A 16,334-nucleotide genomic window follows, 5' to 3' on the forward strand; every position below is an offset into this window, starting at 1 on the left:
GGGCAACTACTATTGTGACTATTGAGTTATTTTTAAAGGTTCAACAGCAAGTTCGAACTCTTCGAAAATAGCTCTCTAGTTATATTTTATATTTTATTATATTATATTCTTGCTCGTCATTAATTTGTAATTGTAATTGGAGATGATGGACCATTCCATCTCCTTGGGACACCAAATTCGTGTCTATATCGTCAAAAAGATGCACATGTGTTTAGTTAATTCGAGTCAAAAATTTGAAAATTTTCGTATTATTAAATTTTGAAGTTTAAATATCATTCGGTAAATATTGCAGTAGTTTCTTTTTTCGTCTTTATAATTTTTCATTTTTATCATATTTTATTAAATTTGTAATTTTTGTTTTCTATATAATGCAGCTTAAAGGTATTTTATAATAATTAATAGATTTTATCTTTTTTAGTAACTTAATATTTGTACTTTTCCCTTTTTTTATATATATATTTTATGTAAATTTAGTAAATAAAGAATTCAATTGAAAAGTGCATCTGCGAATTGGACGATTTATATGTCAGGCTATTTTATCATTTTTGATTGTATGATTAATATAGTTTTTTTCTTGTTACAGGTGATCATCGTTGGATTTAACAACAAACCTTGGAGATTTTCCTCTATTTGAACGCCCTAAATGATTACTTTTTAAAATATATGTATAATGCATTTCTGAAGGCACACACACATTTCTATACAGTAAAAATTAAATATAATTATTTAAAATTCTATTACAACATAACTATACTATTATATACTATTAAAGAATACTGTATTTTTTGATGGTATTGTACCGTCATAAATATATTTTTTGATAGTATTGTACTGTCATCGCGGTAAATATCTACTATCGCCCACTGGTGGTTCTGGTAATTACTAAGGTTAATCTGGGTAGATAAAAAGTAGACTTGTGAGCTTCTATGTACTTTTGTATTCGTTGATTATACATTTTATTTAATTTATAATAAGGAAAATAAGACAAGGAATTTTTCTGAACGTTGGTAGCGGATACTAATAATATTTGTTTGAATCTTCTCGAATTATCTCGATTTTTCTCAAGGTATTTTTTTTTTTTTAGTTACGTTTTGTAAAAGGAATTGTGTTACAGCCAATACACGTGTTTTGTTTGTTATACACATATTGAAGCTTAGGCCGTAGTGATTATCAGTAATCAATAATCTACAGGAGGTGTTGTAATAAGAAGAGACTGATGTGATTTGAAATTGTACAAAAAATATATATATATATATATACACAGGAGAAAAAAATTTATAGTATATTATTTATCAATAGGTTTATTGAAAGATAATTTGAGAGATAAATCTAGTAAATATATTAAATTGGTAGATCTGTTGGATAATAACCTTCTCTCTTATGAGGAATATCTGATTTGTGAAAGTAGATAAATATCTAATGACGAGTACAAGAGTTATTTATTATGAGTTTTTGTTCAATTTGGAAAAACATCAAGAAATTTTGAATGTATAATATATTTATGTAAGAAGGAAAGTATTTTTTTAATAGTTGAGACAATTTTTTAAAAATATTTTGCAAGACTCGCAAGAAGTAAATTTCTAATTGATTTACGTGGTAAGATTTCAAAGGTTGTTTTCCTCCTATTGTAAACATGGCTAAAACACCCATAAGTCTTTTACAAGAGTTTGGAATGAAAGAAGGTTTTCTACCGGAATATCAATTTGTTTCTCAATGTGTTGTTGATAATGTAAATATATTTAAGATTCAAGTGAAATATAAGGATTTATTAGCCGTAGGTAAAGCATTAAATAAAAAACAGGCGAAACATAATGCGGCTGAAAATATGATAAAATTAATGAAAAATTCAACATGTAATTCCAATATCAAACAAATAGTATCATTGAAACGAAATATTTCTGAAACGGAACAAATATCGTCATTGAAAAATAGTTATTTAAATTTCGATTCATTCAGTATAAAATCAAAAACTGTAGATACTACAAATTACATTGGCAAATTGCAGGTATGATTTATTTAAATTATTATTTAATTTTGTTTTTCTTTTTTCATTTTAAAGACAAATATGCTATATATTTTTGTTACTTTTTAGGAATACTGTTCAGTTAATAATTTAATAACGCCAGAATATGTAGTTAATAATGTAAGCGGAGAGCCGCATCAACAAAAGTTTACAATAGCATGTAAATTAGGAGCAATAGTTGAAGAAGCGACATCGACTACAAAAAAACATGGCAAACAATTAGCAGCGAAACAATTATTAGATCGACTTGGAAATTCGAATGCATTGATTTTAGCCAGAAGGGATGATGAAAATACTGATGACAAATCCATTCGGAAAGAGGACGATGATATTTTGACTAAAACTGGCATAAGATTGCTTAAACTTAATTGTAACATATCTGAGAATGATATTAAAGACAAATATAGAGAACTTACTAATAAGAATGGTATTAACACAACTCCAATGGACAAAATGCAGAATATTACAACTTATCATCATTTTATTAAACATATTATCTTGAACAATATTAGTAAGGATGAAGAATTAGATAAAATATATCATAATATAAAAAGATTTAAAGAAAGCCTATCGAAAATAACTACTAGTAATGGTAATAGTATAGATCAATTACCATTCGATTATATTTTAAAATACATCAAAGAGATATTGAAATTAGATATAGAAAAAAAGAATATAAAATGTAAAGATCCATTGTTAAATGCTGTCGCCTATAAAATAAAGGCTCCCATACCTGTTATACAGTTTGGTATTAATAAGAATTTAGAAATTGCAAAAGCGCTTGCTTTACATAATATTCTTGACACAATAATGATTTATTTAAATTAAAATTAAACTAAAAGAAGGAAATATTGACGAGAAAATATTAATTTTTTTACTATTATTGAAATGACTTAAATATATATATTGATTATATGAGAATGATCATATGAGAATGATCATATAAATATTATTATTAATCATTGACTTTTTAATAAAATGTTTAATCAATAAAAGAGGAATAATTGTATTATTATTTTAAAATTGTTACCCGTATATATGCGTATACATACTTCTAAGCAAAAGAGTTGAATGTTCGATCAGGATTAGGTTATGAAATATTTATAAAATGTTAGAATTGCATGTGTTTCGCTTACTTTCTGTGTGTTCTCTCTAAATTTTATTCAAATTATCGCGTCAATGTAAATATTGTTATTTTTCAACAAGCATATATAGTTAATAAAATATAATTAGTGATATATAGATACAGCGAAATCCATCAATGATATATATAGTAGTTTATATAGATATATAGACATATACAAGTTGATAATAGGTGCAGCATGCATCGTGTGTTATTATTTACATCTTTATTAAAAATTTGAAAAGTGCTTTTCTTAAAAATCAACTAATTACACGATTTTATGATCGTATCATTCATTTATTATCATTGAAAAATACTAAATGTTTATAAAATTTATTAAAGCAAGATAAGCTATATTTCTAACCTATAAATACGTATTAAAACAACAGTGAAATAATGCAATTTAGTATGAAACAATTGTATCTGAGATTGATTTGTAATAGAAAAATCTTAAATACATTTACTACTAATTTCACAATAAAATGTAATTATGCTAGGTGGGCACATCGTAGACCATCTGCTATAGTTAATGAACATGAATTGTTCGAAGATGTTAATGAAAATAATATAGATACATTAGAAGTAGTAAAAGAGAGGCACGATGGCAAAGTCAGAAAGATAAAATCACAAAAGAAGTTTTCTGCAAATGAAAACAATTTGTCAAATACTATAGCGAATAAAGAAATAAAAGCAAACAATAAAACCGATGTCAACAAATTGAGTAATCGTGTTATAAATCTGAAAGAAAATGATCATATTATTACGTAAGTATATAATATTTTATTAATAAAATATACACACATATTAATAGAATTTATTGTTCAGATCTTTAATGATGAACGTAAAGTCACGCAAGATGCGAGAAAAGAACAATCAGATTTGTATGGAAGGCTACAGATTAATCAAAGATGGGATCGAAGCTGGAGTCAAACCAGAAATTATTTTTTTTTCAAGATTATCCGATATAGAGGATTTGCCTTTGCACGAAGAAGTTAAATTATACAAAGTTCCATATAGAACAATACAATTATGGAGTAATTTAACTACTTCGCCAGGAATTATAGGTAAACGTATAGAACCATTTAATAGAACATTGTTTATATATAATATTACATAGTAATTATTTCTAAGGAAATTTAATTCTATTCTATTTTTCATTGTTAAGGTATCTTCAAAATTCCTAATGTAGAAAGTACAGAACCCTCACCTAATGCTTTACCTCTTACAATTATCTGCGACAATATTCGAGATCCAGGCAATTTGGGTTCTGTACTCCGTGTGGCTGCTGGCGTTGGATGCGAGAAAATAGTTTTATTAAAAGGTATCTTTTGATATTATTCCTCAGTATCAATGCACATCTATAGAAAAAAAGGAGAAGCATAATTTCAAGTATATCTTTTGCAGGATGTGTAGACTTATGGGATACCAAAGTATTGCGAAGTGCAGCAGGTGCACATTTTCGATTACCAATACACGCTTCTGTTACTGATGAGCTCTCGTCATTCATATACGATGGAATGAATGTTTTTGTCACGGATAACAATGCAGCAAATAATGAACTAGTTTTTGATCATTTTAATTCAGAGACTAAATATTCCATTTCTAAGATTTATGAAAATTCAAATTTTGAGAATGTAGAATTGCCAGAATCCGATGAAAATCTACAAAATTCAAAACTGAAGAAACTTATAAGGAGATCGCAATCTCAGCTTCCAATTGTTCCATATTATGCTGTTGATTATTGTACAAGCGAAACTGCAATAATAGTGAGTGGTGAGACGGAAGGATTAAGTCTGGAAACGGTTAAATTTCTGTGGGAAAAACGTGCCGTACGTCTAAATGTACCTTTATTAAACAATGTCGAAAGTTTAAATATTAGTACGGCACTTGGAATAATAGCGTTTGAACTTCAACGACAGATTGTATTTAAACAAAAAGAATAAAATAATTAATATTAAAACAGTACGATATAATCGTATGGGTAAAAAAAACATGATTGGAGAAAGTTGTTTTCTTTTACTCAAGTTGTTACATGCATTTGTGTAAAACATCTAAATACCTTATACACATTTTTAAATTTACGCGGCAAATTGAAATTTCCCTAAACGCGCAAAAAACCCTATACGCGATATCCTAGCGTATTCTCGGAATGTTTCTAGATCTAGGAAAAAGTTATGTTGACATTCTTATGGGAGTTTCACCCCTTTCTCCTCGCCCATCGATATGCATAATATCGTTAGTTGAGTGAGTCAGAAATGGGTGGGGGAGAGCCAGCATTTTTTTTTGTGAGAAGGACAACCGAGCCATTCCTTTCCGTCCTTTGTGCATCCTATCGCGAAAACGTGGGGTGCGCGCGCATATTCCGTGTGCATCGCGTGCTGCGTGCAGATCGTGGAATGAAAGAGCTAACAACCTTTAGGAAAGAAGGAGATAGAGAAAAAGAAAGAACTAAATTGTGAAAAAAAGAGAGAAAGAAACGAAAGAAGAACGGGGTGGTACGTATGATCCAACTCGATGCCTATCGTCGTCGATCGTTCTTAACGAGCTACTCGCCTAGAAATATTATCTGAACTGCCAACTGCATCGACTACGATACCATCACCTACGATATCTTGCCAAGGAAAGGGACACTTAACAAAGGAAAAGCAAATTTAATTGGAAAAGGGAAGAAAAATGTGGGCCGGCGAGGATCAAACGCAACGTTATAAAACCAGGTTTGTCCTTCTAACCTTATTATTCATTTGACGATGCATTTCATGTATTTATTATCTTCCAATTTATTATTGTGCGTTTATTCTTATTTACCAAGGTTACCGCACGTTTCTCTTTTACCTTTTTAACTTTTTATTTCTTTCTTTCTTCCTTCCTTCCTTCCTTCCTTCCTCCCAACCTTCCATCCACCCCCCCTTTCTATAATGGCCGCACTTTGTCGCGAGCGAAACGAATTTCTCGCAATTTGTGACACGTTTTGTTCTCTCCTTTTTTGTTTGATCCCATCGATCGTTTTCGATTGCGTGTTGAAACACCGGCGATATTTTTCCCTGTATGTGTATAACGCACTTTCAATTCGCGCTCGTTATTTCTACCGGCGTTTTGAACGAAGACAACGAGTGAGAGTCGTAGAAGGGATATGTCCGTAGTCATCAAAGTGAATCTGTGTATTTTGGTGTAGAATAACATTATGAATGTTTCCATTTTTACATCGACAAGTGTCATCGGTAATAAAGTGATGCATCATGACGTACTGTTGCATAATGAGTACATTAAGGAACAGTTTTTGTTTTATGAGTAAGTTATGTTTTGTATGATATTCCATTTTCTTTCCCACCTTTGCGTTATTATTTCTCATTGGATTAATACCATAAGTTACAATTTCCTTATTTTGTTAGGTCGAAGAAGCAGCTTGTCGACTTGGAATCAAGCAGAATAAGCATCTATAAAAGTTGATGCAACTGTGCAACATTTCAATTGTATCGTCAGATCTTTGCATACCAATGTATTCAACTTTTCTACAAATGAAAAGAGTATGAAGATCTATGGTAGTAATAATTATAGAATTTGTTTTCTTATAATTTAACATAGTACGCATCTTGATTTATATTATTTCATTTGATTATAGTTTTCGTCTAACCGATATGAATCCGCTGAATCTCTTGTCATCCGCTTGGGAATTATAAGAATTGTAAGAAGGTTTTAATAACGATGATACATATTACTTATTTTTATAATAACATTATTTTATTGTATAAAGGGACATCAGAATAAAAAGAAAATTACAAGGATGAGACGAGAAAGAAAATATCTGAAAAGGGAAAGAATAAAATTGGAAAATGGTTAAGCCGAACGATGAATCATTGTTTATCCGATGGAGCATTGTTTGTCTGATGTGAACAGGTAATAGAATTCCAAAATAGTACAATGAACGAACACAAGAGCACATTTAACATTGTACATATTACATCTTACATCTTCAATGCTCTTTGTTGCACTTTATTTGGTGTTCTATGCAATGCAGAGATCAATCCTTAATAAGATCTGATTTCATTCGTCATTAAACATCATCTCGTGTTAACATATAACATTGTATTTAATTAAGCTCGTTTGTATATTCTAAAATGTTCTATTTAGCAAATAATATCATGTGTCTAATTTTCTTCAATATTTTATTTATCATTTCTTTTCATTTCACACATCTTTACTTGGAAATGAATAAGATAAAATGCGATAAGAAAGAAAATACTCGTTGGTGTATTATCACAAAACGGAATCGCGTTATCGATATATGGAAAAAGGTCTGTTTTAATAAATAAAATGTCGGAGATAAGAGATAGATGATTCATACTACGCAAATAAAATATTTCGTCAGAAATGTTGTGCGAGCTTAGGTTCGCTCGAGGATATCTATGAATGTGTGTGGTGTACGAATGTATTATTGGACGTAGAAGAGATAGCAGCTTGTCGTGAAGCATACACACACACACTGTTCGTTGCGGAGCAGAACGGTGAACGTACTATGATGTTCAAAGTCAGGCTGTGCTACTTAGAGATAGTGTCGAGTGATTGCGGTTACAGCACAACCTATCTCATAGCAGGTTGCTACACAACATCTCTTCATTTCACGCTCCTTCCTGTTCCGCAATTCATCTAACGAGCGCCATGTGGCTACGCATACCTTATGATTTCCCTCTTTTATACATTTATGACCAAAATTATGCGAACATCATTCTCAAGAATCATAAGTTATTGTCTTTTCAAATAACATATAATGATCATTATATACAATTGTTAAAATTCTTTGCAAACGTATGTAAATTATTTTTTATATTTTCTTACATTTTTTTTTTTCCTCTTGTAAATATCTTTTTACACCATCCAATGCAATTGCGCGTACACTTTCTTTTTTTCTTTTTTTCTTTATTCGTGTTCGATTATTCATACAAGTCAAAGGAAAAGTTTCCTTTTCCTCTTTCTCTCTCTCGTAGGAATAGATTTCACCGTAGACGACGGTATATTGAAAACAACATAAAAAAAAAAATAAAAGAGAAGGAAGAAGGAGCGAAAGTAAATACGACATCCTCGACGATTTCGTGACACTCCTACTGACTTTCTTTGCATGTGCATCGACACGCTCGATAGGCTCCTTTCTTCTGTAGTTGTTCATTTATAAATACTGTAACTCCTTAATGAAACGTTTCCGGAACGTGTATTATACTCTTATCGAACTTTCCAAATGAGATTTCAGTACTGTTCCGCGGAAAGATAATAGTTTCAAAATGAATAAATCAAAATAACGTAATATATAGATCTTAAAATAAAAGAAGATTTTAGTATATGTTTTGACATTTGAATGAATATTTCTGTGTAATTTAACGTGTAATAAAATATCAATTATATTTTTTCTTCTTTTCACTCGCTTTCTCTCTTGGAAGAATAAGTATTTATCTTTGTCTGAGAATATATATAGTTAAACTTTTTCAAAAGGGTTCAAAAGCTTTTATGGGTAGACAGATCTCTAAGTCTCATCCTTTAAATTTCGGATTAACGTTGGAACAAAGGAAATATTTTAAAGAGAAAGAAGGTGAATCAACTCGTTTAAAACGTCTGTTTCATTCAATGGGATTCCTCAAGTGTGTCCTAGAAAATAGAACCACCGAGTGAAATAAGAAATTTTTTGTTTTAAAATCTTATTCGATAATTTGTGCATTAACCATGACCGACCACGAGTGTTCGACATTGCTGCATGCAAGTGGCACACCAACTGTGCTCAAGTTCATTGTCCTTTTTACCTGTAATTAAACATTTTTAGATTTTGTTTTATTATTTCAATGATTATACTATTTTAACTTTGAGAGAATCATCGACCAATCGAATTCAACTTTAATCATAACAAGACATATATATATGTAATTAGTTCGATTTCCTTTATTTACGATTAAAGTTAAACGTTTGATATATCGAGAATAGTATCTCTGATCGAATGTCGAGCGTCCGTTAATGTCAATCATGCCTCGATTGACATTGACAGACCAACCATTCTTTATTGTAACGCAGTTTAACGATTCGCTCTATTGAACCATAACGAAGGCTATCTTTGATCGGTTCTTCCTGGTGGTCTTAGGAGAAATATTTACCAAGTATCATCATCATCATCATCATCATCATTATCATGATCATGATCATGATCATCGTCATCAAGGATTCGATTGATCTTTTGCGTCTTTATAATCGTCACACTATTTTTGTTTATATACCTTTAACTAATACACATAGGATAATGAAATATTCAACTTATGTAAATTATATTGTATGAACAATATCTAACGTTATTCATTGAAAATATTGAAACGTTAGTTAAGTACGAGGTTCTAGAGAATCATAATCATCATCATCATCGTACAAAAAAAAAAAATAAAAAGAAGGATCATTTTCTCCTCTTCTATTCTACAGCTTGTTCTAATGTTAGCTCACAGTATTTTAGTTTCGTGGCTGGTTTTGGTGTCTTCCTTTTACCTCGCTATGTGCGAACCAAACGGTTGCTGCTCACTCTGTGTGTAAACCGCTGCACGTCCGTTCGAAACGGAAATCATGTGTAGAACCGCATTTCGGTACCGTTCTTCGCGAACAAGGAACAACTTTAATGCTCATTACGAATGTGATCCTCTTCGTGGGGTTTTTTTTTTTCTTCTTCTTCTTCTTTCCTCCTCGCGAGCAGCACACATAACATAAATTTAATTAATATTTTTTCCGCAAATACATAAATTTCACATTAAATTCAACGATACATTGGAAAATAAAATAAATGCACGGTGTGTGTGATTGTGTATCTAATGAAATTTTGTTTGCATCGTTGAAATAAATGGGGGGAGGTAGGAAGAAAAAGAAATCGTGGAACATTTTTCTTTTAATTCGAAATTATTTAATTGGCCACCATAAAATATAAAAATTGTAGAATGAAATACCGGTGTCAGATGAATTAATAGATCTAACGAGGGTGAAGTAACATTGCGTTGTACGATTAAAACAAACAAGAACGTAGATCCCATTACGTGTCCCATTGGCTAGCCCAACGACACTAAAAACAACTCTTGCACACTAAGCAAATCGTTCGAGCTTGAATCCTTGCGAGAGAGAGAGAGAGAGAGAGAGAGAGAGAAAGAGAGAGGGGGGATATTCGTGGGATATCCGTGGGACTTTGAAGACATAGTCAAGGAGAAGGTACATTCTCTTTATGTTAAAAAGAAACTGACCGTAGAAAATAAAAGATCTAGGACACAAATGTTTATAGGTTGACCTTTCTATTGAAAATCATTTTGTTTTTAACTACTAGATTTACTAGCTATTTTGATATACTTATTTCTATCAAAACTAATCAAAATGACTGGTCTTAGGGAGGTAAAAATAGAAATAGCAAAAAATATATTTGTTAGTTCATAAAACTGATGTTTTTTTTTTAGTTATAATTACAAAAAAGTCATGATATCATTAAAGAAAGAAAATGTTAAACATGCAGTAGAAATTTTAAATTGAAATTGCAAGAAGACCAGTGATTTTGACTGGTCTGGTGGTAAATCTAGTGTGTTAAATACTTTAAACATTCAAGTTTTAGGAAAAGATACATAATTTATAATATCCTCGAAGAAAATAAAAGCTTATCAGTGTGGGAAGGGGGGGACTGGATAATATCGATGATAAATCATTATTTGTCTTTGCTGCTATCTCGTGTAATGACTTTGTTCCATATTTAACTATAAAAACCTGTTCGATATTGAAACGAGAATTAAATACGCTTTACAAGGGAAAGGTCTTGAACGTTGTTTAAGAAATAATAATACAAGATTAGGAACCCCCCTCCCTCCCCACTTCCCCCATGGCATGTTTATTATTTTCTTAAGTTTTAACGCGGTCAAAAGAAGATGGGACAAGCACACGCACAGCAGTTGTGGAGGCTGGAAAAATGAGTTGGGAAAAAGAAAATGAAGAGAAATCCTTTTGTGGAACGTGAGAGCTCTAGCTAGTTTTATTCCATGGCGCCAAGGGAAGAAGAAGACAACGGAAGTTAAGTGCCGTCATACAAGGAGGAGGAGAAGGAACAGCACACAGGTTCTTTCTTCCCCTCTTACCTCGAGAAAAGGTGTTGCCAAGGATTATCAAGGTGGTAGTAACGGAAGGTTGGCCTTCGTTTGAGTCTACCACCATAAACTCTGTATGTGTGTGTGCAATGTAGCCGGTTGCACTCTACCGAAACCAGCAAACCAGACTTACTGCCTCGTGCATTCATTTTCTGGACGTAGGATTTGGCACACACACACATATATATATATATAAAGTTGGCTTTTACTTTTAGCCTGAATAGTTTTCTTATCAAATACGGTACGCAGTTTTTAATATTTAACAAAACTGGTCCACTTCATAATGAACATAGAATATCATTAAGAATATTCATTGTTAAAACAGAAAAATAAGAAATAGATAAATGTAACGAATAGAATGATTACTATTTCGATCTACATTTGTGCTCATAATTATGAAACTAGTCTAACCATAAGTTATATATCTCTACATTTGAACACTATAATTGAATTCCATATAATGTTGAAATAACAAACACCTATCTAACTGTAATGTAATCTAACATTACATTGAATTAATATAACTCATATAAACTGATTTGTTTTTTTAAATTCTGACTTAAACCACTTTCATAATTATGGTCACAATTCAACTATCTCATTTATTCAGACGAGTAAATTTTCGGAAATTCGAGAAGTACTGCTCGTCGTGTCACGCGTTAGGTACACCCAAATAGATAGCTATTTAATTAGTTGATTACTCAAAGAGTGTTTAGAAAAAGAAAAAAGAAAAACGATGAGAAAGGGAAGGGTCATTCGACCCTTCAGACATCATCCCACATGTCCTGCGTTAACGAAAGGGCGTTGACAGAAACTAACCCTTCATTTTCTCCCTCTCTATCTCGTTCTTTTAACCCCAACCCCTAACCCCTATTTGTCGAATAAACCACTGAAACCTTGAAAAATTTCGCATCGAGTTTCGTTGTCTCTGAATAAACGTGGAAGCCCCGTCCCCCGTTTTATCCGCGTGTACCCACCGATGTGCACCTGAGGGGAACGAGAATACCTTCTTCTGAGACGGTATAAAAGCACGCACAACCATTATTTTATTTTACTTTACTTACGTACAACCTGCTGCTGCTGCTGGTGCTGGTAGATAACTTATTATTGCATCGAATTTTCAGGGTAGACTGTTTATCGATTTTGTCTCGATTCATTCTGTTACCCTTTTTTGTATGTATGTTGTATGTATCAGGTTATTAAATATGAAATGTGTTTGATTTTTCAATTAGTTATTTCTCTCGTCTCTCCAAAAATAAAATTATTAGTAAATATCTTAGGGAATTTGAACATTCAAAAGAACTAGAACTTCGTTTTGATTAATTGGATGTTTCATCCCTTTATTGGGGCTTATTCAGCAACTTAATCTATAAAGTTTATTTAAGCAAACATACATTCTTGTAATATTCAAAAAACTACACATCTAAACTTCGTTATCTTTTGATCTGTTATATTTGAACACTCAAACAAAACTTGTTTTTTAATTGAAAGTAATAAAAATAATCAGATGTTTCATACTTAATGATTTAATATATTCATCATTTTTGATACTACAAAGAGAACTTGATCTCATTTTTTAATAAAAATTATATTAAAAATCTAGCGAAAATCTAAACAAAATGGAATGTTAACAACGAGAGAAAGATTATTACAAATGTATTTCGGTATCTCTTTGATTCTGCTGTTACCTTGCGAATCCATGAATCCGATCATTATCGTTTTAATGTTAGCTCATTACCCTAGAGCATCCTATGCGTGATATCAGGCGTGGCGACGATAGCTGCTGCTGCGTATGCACTTAACTAGGTGTAATGAAAAATATCTTAGGTAGTAGTAATGGCATCCGGTGTTGTTGGACTTTGTAAAATATGTAATACCACAGTCTTATTCTTAAGAACCGGGGAAAAATAATTCACGTGGTGGTGATGGTGGTTGCCTTCGTTGCTAACATGTGATTTTTAATTCAATTCGGTACTTTATTATTTCATCGTTCGTGGTATGCATTCTTATGCATACTACAACCGAAATAAGAGCAAAAAGAATCGTCAAAATGGAAGATGGTGTATATACAATAAAAAAGGGGCTGGGTAGGAGGGAGGCAAGCAGTTAAATAAATAACCAAGACGTCTGTTAAAGATCGAAGAGAGAAGGATTGGAAAGGGAGAAGCAGAAAAGTGAAGAGAAGAGAAGAAAAAGGATTAAACAGTTAATGTTGGGGGTCCCGATCGAATATCATCAGGGAATATACATGAAACGTAAATATACACGATGGTAGCAGTATTTTTACATGATAGATCGTACTTTTACAAATCAAAATCCACCCCCCAGCTCCCTCCCCATTTATAACGAAGAAAGTTTGATCGATGTTAACACAAATATGAACAAAAAAATAATCAATTGCGAAAACGACAAGTCAAATAATTCGACGAGCTTGATGAACAGCGAGCTAGAATTAGAGAGAAACTTTTTTTGTTAACTTCAAAGATATCGGACGAAGATGGATTTCATTTCTCACCTTTCTTTTTTTTTGAAATATTGGTGGTAATTTTAAAAGTGTGTCCCACCTTTTTGATACGTAAATGTGGACGAATGGGATTATTCGAGCCTCAGAGAATAACTTAATCGAATTAATTTATTAACACGTTCACGCTGGGACCGATTTTCATATTTTTCGTGGTTCGAAATTCGTATTACATTTGGGACAGTCGTGTGTGACTCACTGGTGATGCACGTCGCCCAATGGGACAGTCGTGTGTGAGCCCACCGGTGATGCATGCCGAGCGTGGTGGAACGTGTTAATCAAAATAAACTTTAATTTGTCGTGTACAATTAATATATTATAAATTAAAATATTCATACGCATTTAGTAGGCCTTTGTTTCTTTTCAAATGTCGTGCATCAAAAATAAATGATAAATAATCATAGTTATAAATGAAAATCAGCCATTTATCTCGAAATTGATAGAAAATAAGTGTTAAGAAGAAGTAACATATCGCGAATGATTATCATTTGCAGGACGACGTGTTACTCGTTAGCAAAAGGATCTTCTTTCTCATTCGCACACGTAGACAAACACAAACAGCAACCAGACGGACAACCAACCAACCAGACAGACAGACAGACGGACGGACAATTTCTCAAGCATTTCTTTCCTAGCCGATGCACACTTCTCGTTATTTTCGAACGTGGCACGTGCGTGAACGTGCGCACGCGTGCATCGGGGCTCGACACGTCTGCTGCTGCTGCTGCTGCTGCTGCAGGATGCATTTTCCCCCACTATATTGGGGCAAAACTCTTCTTCTCCCTTCCACCCATCTCTCCATGCGTCCCTGCAGAAATCTACTCCTCTCTCTCTCTCTCTCTCTCTCTACGGTCTGGTTCGTCGAGCGTATTGATTGAGGTGAATGCACGACGACGACGACGTCGGCGTCGGCGTCGGCGTCAACGTCGGCATCCCTCTTTTTCTCAAATCGTCAGTGGTGGGGAGAAGGGGGGAGCTGGACTGGACTGAAAGTGCATACGTGACGCTCCAGGGGGGTTGTTCTACTCTTGGCAGAGAGATGGCCAAACAATTTTCTTCCTTGTGGTCCACCAAATGATTTTGACCAATTATCAATAAGACAAATCCAAAAAAACGCTGTCCATGATATTAAAAAAATAAATAGAAACTTATTGTTCTCTGTTTTCTATAAATAATATTTAGAAATATATATATATATTATTATTATTTTAAAAAGCGTGTGTTACATTTATTATAAATATAAACAAATATTTATGAATTACATATGTAAATTCTCGTATAATTAATATAATTAACCGTATGGAAAATGTCTAGAAGAAATTAAAGGGTTGCATCGAATAGATAAAGAGAGAGAGTGCATAAAAGATAGAAAGAGATAGGCTGGCGGTTGAGTAGTGGGGGTAGGAGGACCCACGGGCGCAACCTGGTGGTGATGGTGGTGGGGGTTAACACCACTGCCGGTAGTATATACAAGCGAGATCCTTCCACGACTGTCAGTCTACCATCGACATCGGTTACGATATTAACACAGTGTTTTATTCACAAAGTTATTTTTCTTTCCAAATTTGGTGATCTTCTAATTAATATTCTTCTTTGACCTTATTTTTCCACTTTGTTTTCGCGTACTTTATATATATATATATAATATATATATATATATTAAACGCGAGATTGATTAATTTTTTTCTCTCTTAAAAGTGAGAGAGTTAAAGAGAAATAAAGAAAGAGAGAGAGAGAGAGATAGTTGAAGAGAGATAACACTGAAGGACTGTCTGATTCTTTGGTGTTAACAAATATCGGGTTGTTGGCTGGCTGGCTGGCTGGGTTGGTTGGTTGGTGGTTGGTTGGGCGAACCCTCCCTTCTCTCCCCTCTCTCTCTCTCTCTCTCTCTGATTCTCCTCTCCTCATCGGCATCGTCGTTAAGGGAGCGGCTACTCGTCGTCGTCGTCGTCGTCATCATCCTCTGCTAGGAAGTGGTGGGCGTCTCTTCTTCTTCTTCTTCTTCTTCTTCTTCCTCCTCTTATTCTTCTTGTTCTTCTTCTTCATCTTCATCTTCTTCAAGGATTATACGTTATGGCAACTTACGCCGCTTACAGACACGTTGAACTCGACAACGTCGGTTACGGGAAGAAGAGGTGGGTTGATTTTTGATTTTTATTAGCAGATTGTAATTCGAAAGTAGAGAGAGAAATCACAGAGGGGATGAACAATGGTGTCTCCCTTTTTCTTTCTTTTCTTTTTTTTTTTTTTTCCTCCTCTTTGCGTAGTTTCCTTCTCTCACTCCCTCCCCCCCCCCCTCCTTCCCCTATACCTCGGCAGATTTTTCCAGATCGATTTTGTCTAGAGATGATACTACATATTTTCCTCGATTATATTCGAAATATATTAATGTATATTATATAAGTTTGTTTTTTTTTTTTAATATTTATTTATATCAATAATATATTTATGTATTGTTTTAATGTGCTTAACTTGTTCCAATTTTTCTAACGTATAAGATCTGAAATTTATTATGAGATAGATTGACAAGAGTTTTAT

At 32.8% G+C, this 16,334-nt stretch overlaps 3 protein-coding genes across 14 annotated transcripts in view; all 3 read left to right on the forward strand.

The window, feature by feature from the left end:
* Nucleotides 1-907: 907 nt before the first annotated feature.
* LOC106789021 (RISC-loading complex subunit tarbp2-like) lies at nt 908-3,018 on the forward strand. Of its 4 annotated transcripts, none has more exons than XM_014752816.1 (3): nt 908-1,003; nt 1,085-2,005; nt 2,093-3,018. In XM_014752816.1, the coding sequence occupies exons 2-3, from the start codon at nt 1,634-1,636 to the stop codon at nt 2,849-2,851; spliced, it is 1,131 nt and encodes a 376-aa protein (XP_014608302.1). In that variant the 5' UTR covers nt 908-1,003; nt 1,085-1,633; the 3' UTR covers nt 2,852-3,018. The 4 variants fall into 4 exon arrangements, with proteins under 4 accessions (XP_014608302.1, XP_014608306.1, XP_014608301.1 ...); XM_014752820.1 differs by having other exon boundaries at nt 910-1,066; nt 1,773-2,005; XM_014752819.1 differs by having other exon boundaries at nt 913-1,596; nt 1,773-2,005.
* Nucleotides 3,019-3,320: 302 nt separating this feature from the next.
* LOC106789000 (rRNA methyltransferase 3, mitochondrial) lies at nt 3,321-5,142 on the forward strand. Its single transcript, XM_014752776.1, has 4 exons — nt 3,321-3,910; nt 3,972-4,210; nt 4,312-4,467; nt 4,551-5,142. The coding sequence occupies exons 1-4, from the start codon at nt 3,543-3,545 to the stop codon at nt 5,087-5,089; spliced, it is 1,302 nt and encodes a 433-aa protein (XP_014608262.1). The 5' UTR covers nt 3,321-3,542; the 3' UTR covers nt 5,090-5,142.
* Nucleotides 5,143-5,392: 250 nt separating this feature from the next.
* Nucleotides 5,393-16,334, forward strand: part of LOC106789001 (microtubule-associated protein Jupiter) — a 32,749-nt gene continuing 21,807 nt past the window's right edge. Inside the window, exons 1-4 of one of the 9 annotated variants that reach the window (XM_014752782.1) lie at nt 5,393-5,860; nt 6,536-6,685; nt 6,766-6,828; nt 6,898-7,040. In XM_014752782.1, the coding sequence (XP_014608268.1) occupies nt 7,012-7,040 (29 nt within the window). In that variant the 5' untranslated portion in view covers nt 5,393-5,860; nt 6,536-6,685; nt 6,766-6,828; nt 6,898-7,011. The other 8 variants (XM_014752784.1, XM_014752783.1, XM_014752785.1 and 5 more) reach the window with 8 other exon arrangements.

This window comes from Polistes canadensis, unplaced genomic scaffold (assembly GCF_001313835.1).
Source record: "Polistes canadensis isolate GaletaPanama2010 unplaced genomic scaffold, ASM131383v1 scaffold_160, whole genome shotgun sequence".
Classification (NCBI taxonomy): Eukaryota; Metazoa; Arthropoda; class Insecta; order Hymenoptera; family Vespidae; genus Polistes; species Polistes canadensis.

What these genes read in the sequence shown, in the direction of transcription:
- LOC106789021 (XM_014752816.1), top strand. Translation starts at nt 1,634, where the DNA reads ATGGCTAAAACACCCATAAGTCTTTTACAAGAGTTTGGAATGAAAGAA. An exon ending in ATTACATTGGCAAATTGCAG is followed by an intron (nt 2,006 to 2,092) that starts GTATGATTTATT and finishes GTTACTTTTTAG; the next exon opens with GAATACTGTTCAGTTAATAA.
- LOC106789000 (XM_014752776.1), top strand. Translation starts at nt 3,543, where the DNA reads ATGCAATTTAGTATGAAACAATTGTATCTGAGATTGATTTGTAATAGA. An exon ending in GAAAATGATCATATTATTAC is followed by an intron (nt 3,911 to 3,971) that starts GTAAGTATATAA and finishes TTTATTGTTCAG; the next exon opens with ATCTTTAATGATGAACGTAA. An exon ending in TACTTCGCCAGGAATTATAG is followed by an intron (nt 4,211 to 4,311) that starts GTAAACGTATAG and finishes TTCATTGTTAAG; the next exon opens with GTATCTTCAAAATTCCTAAT.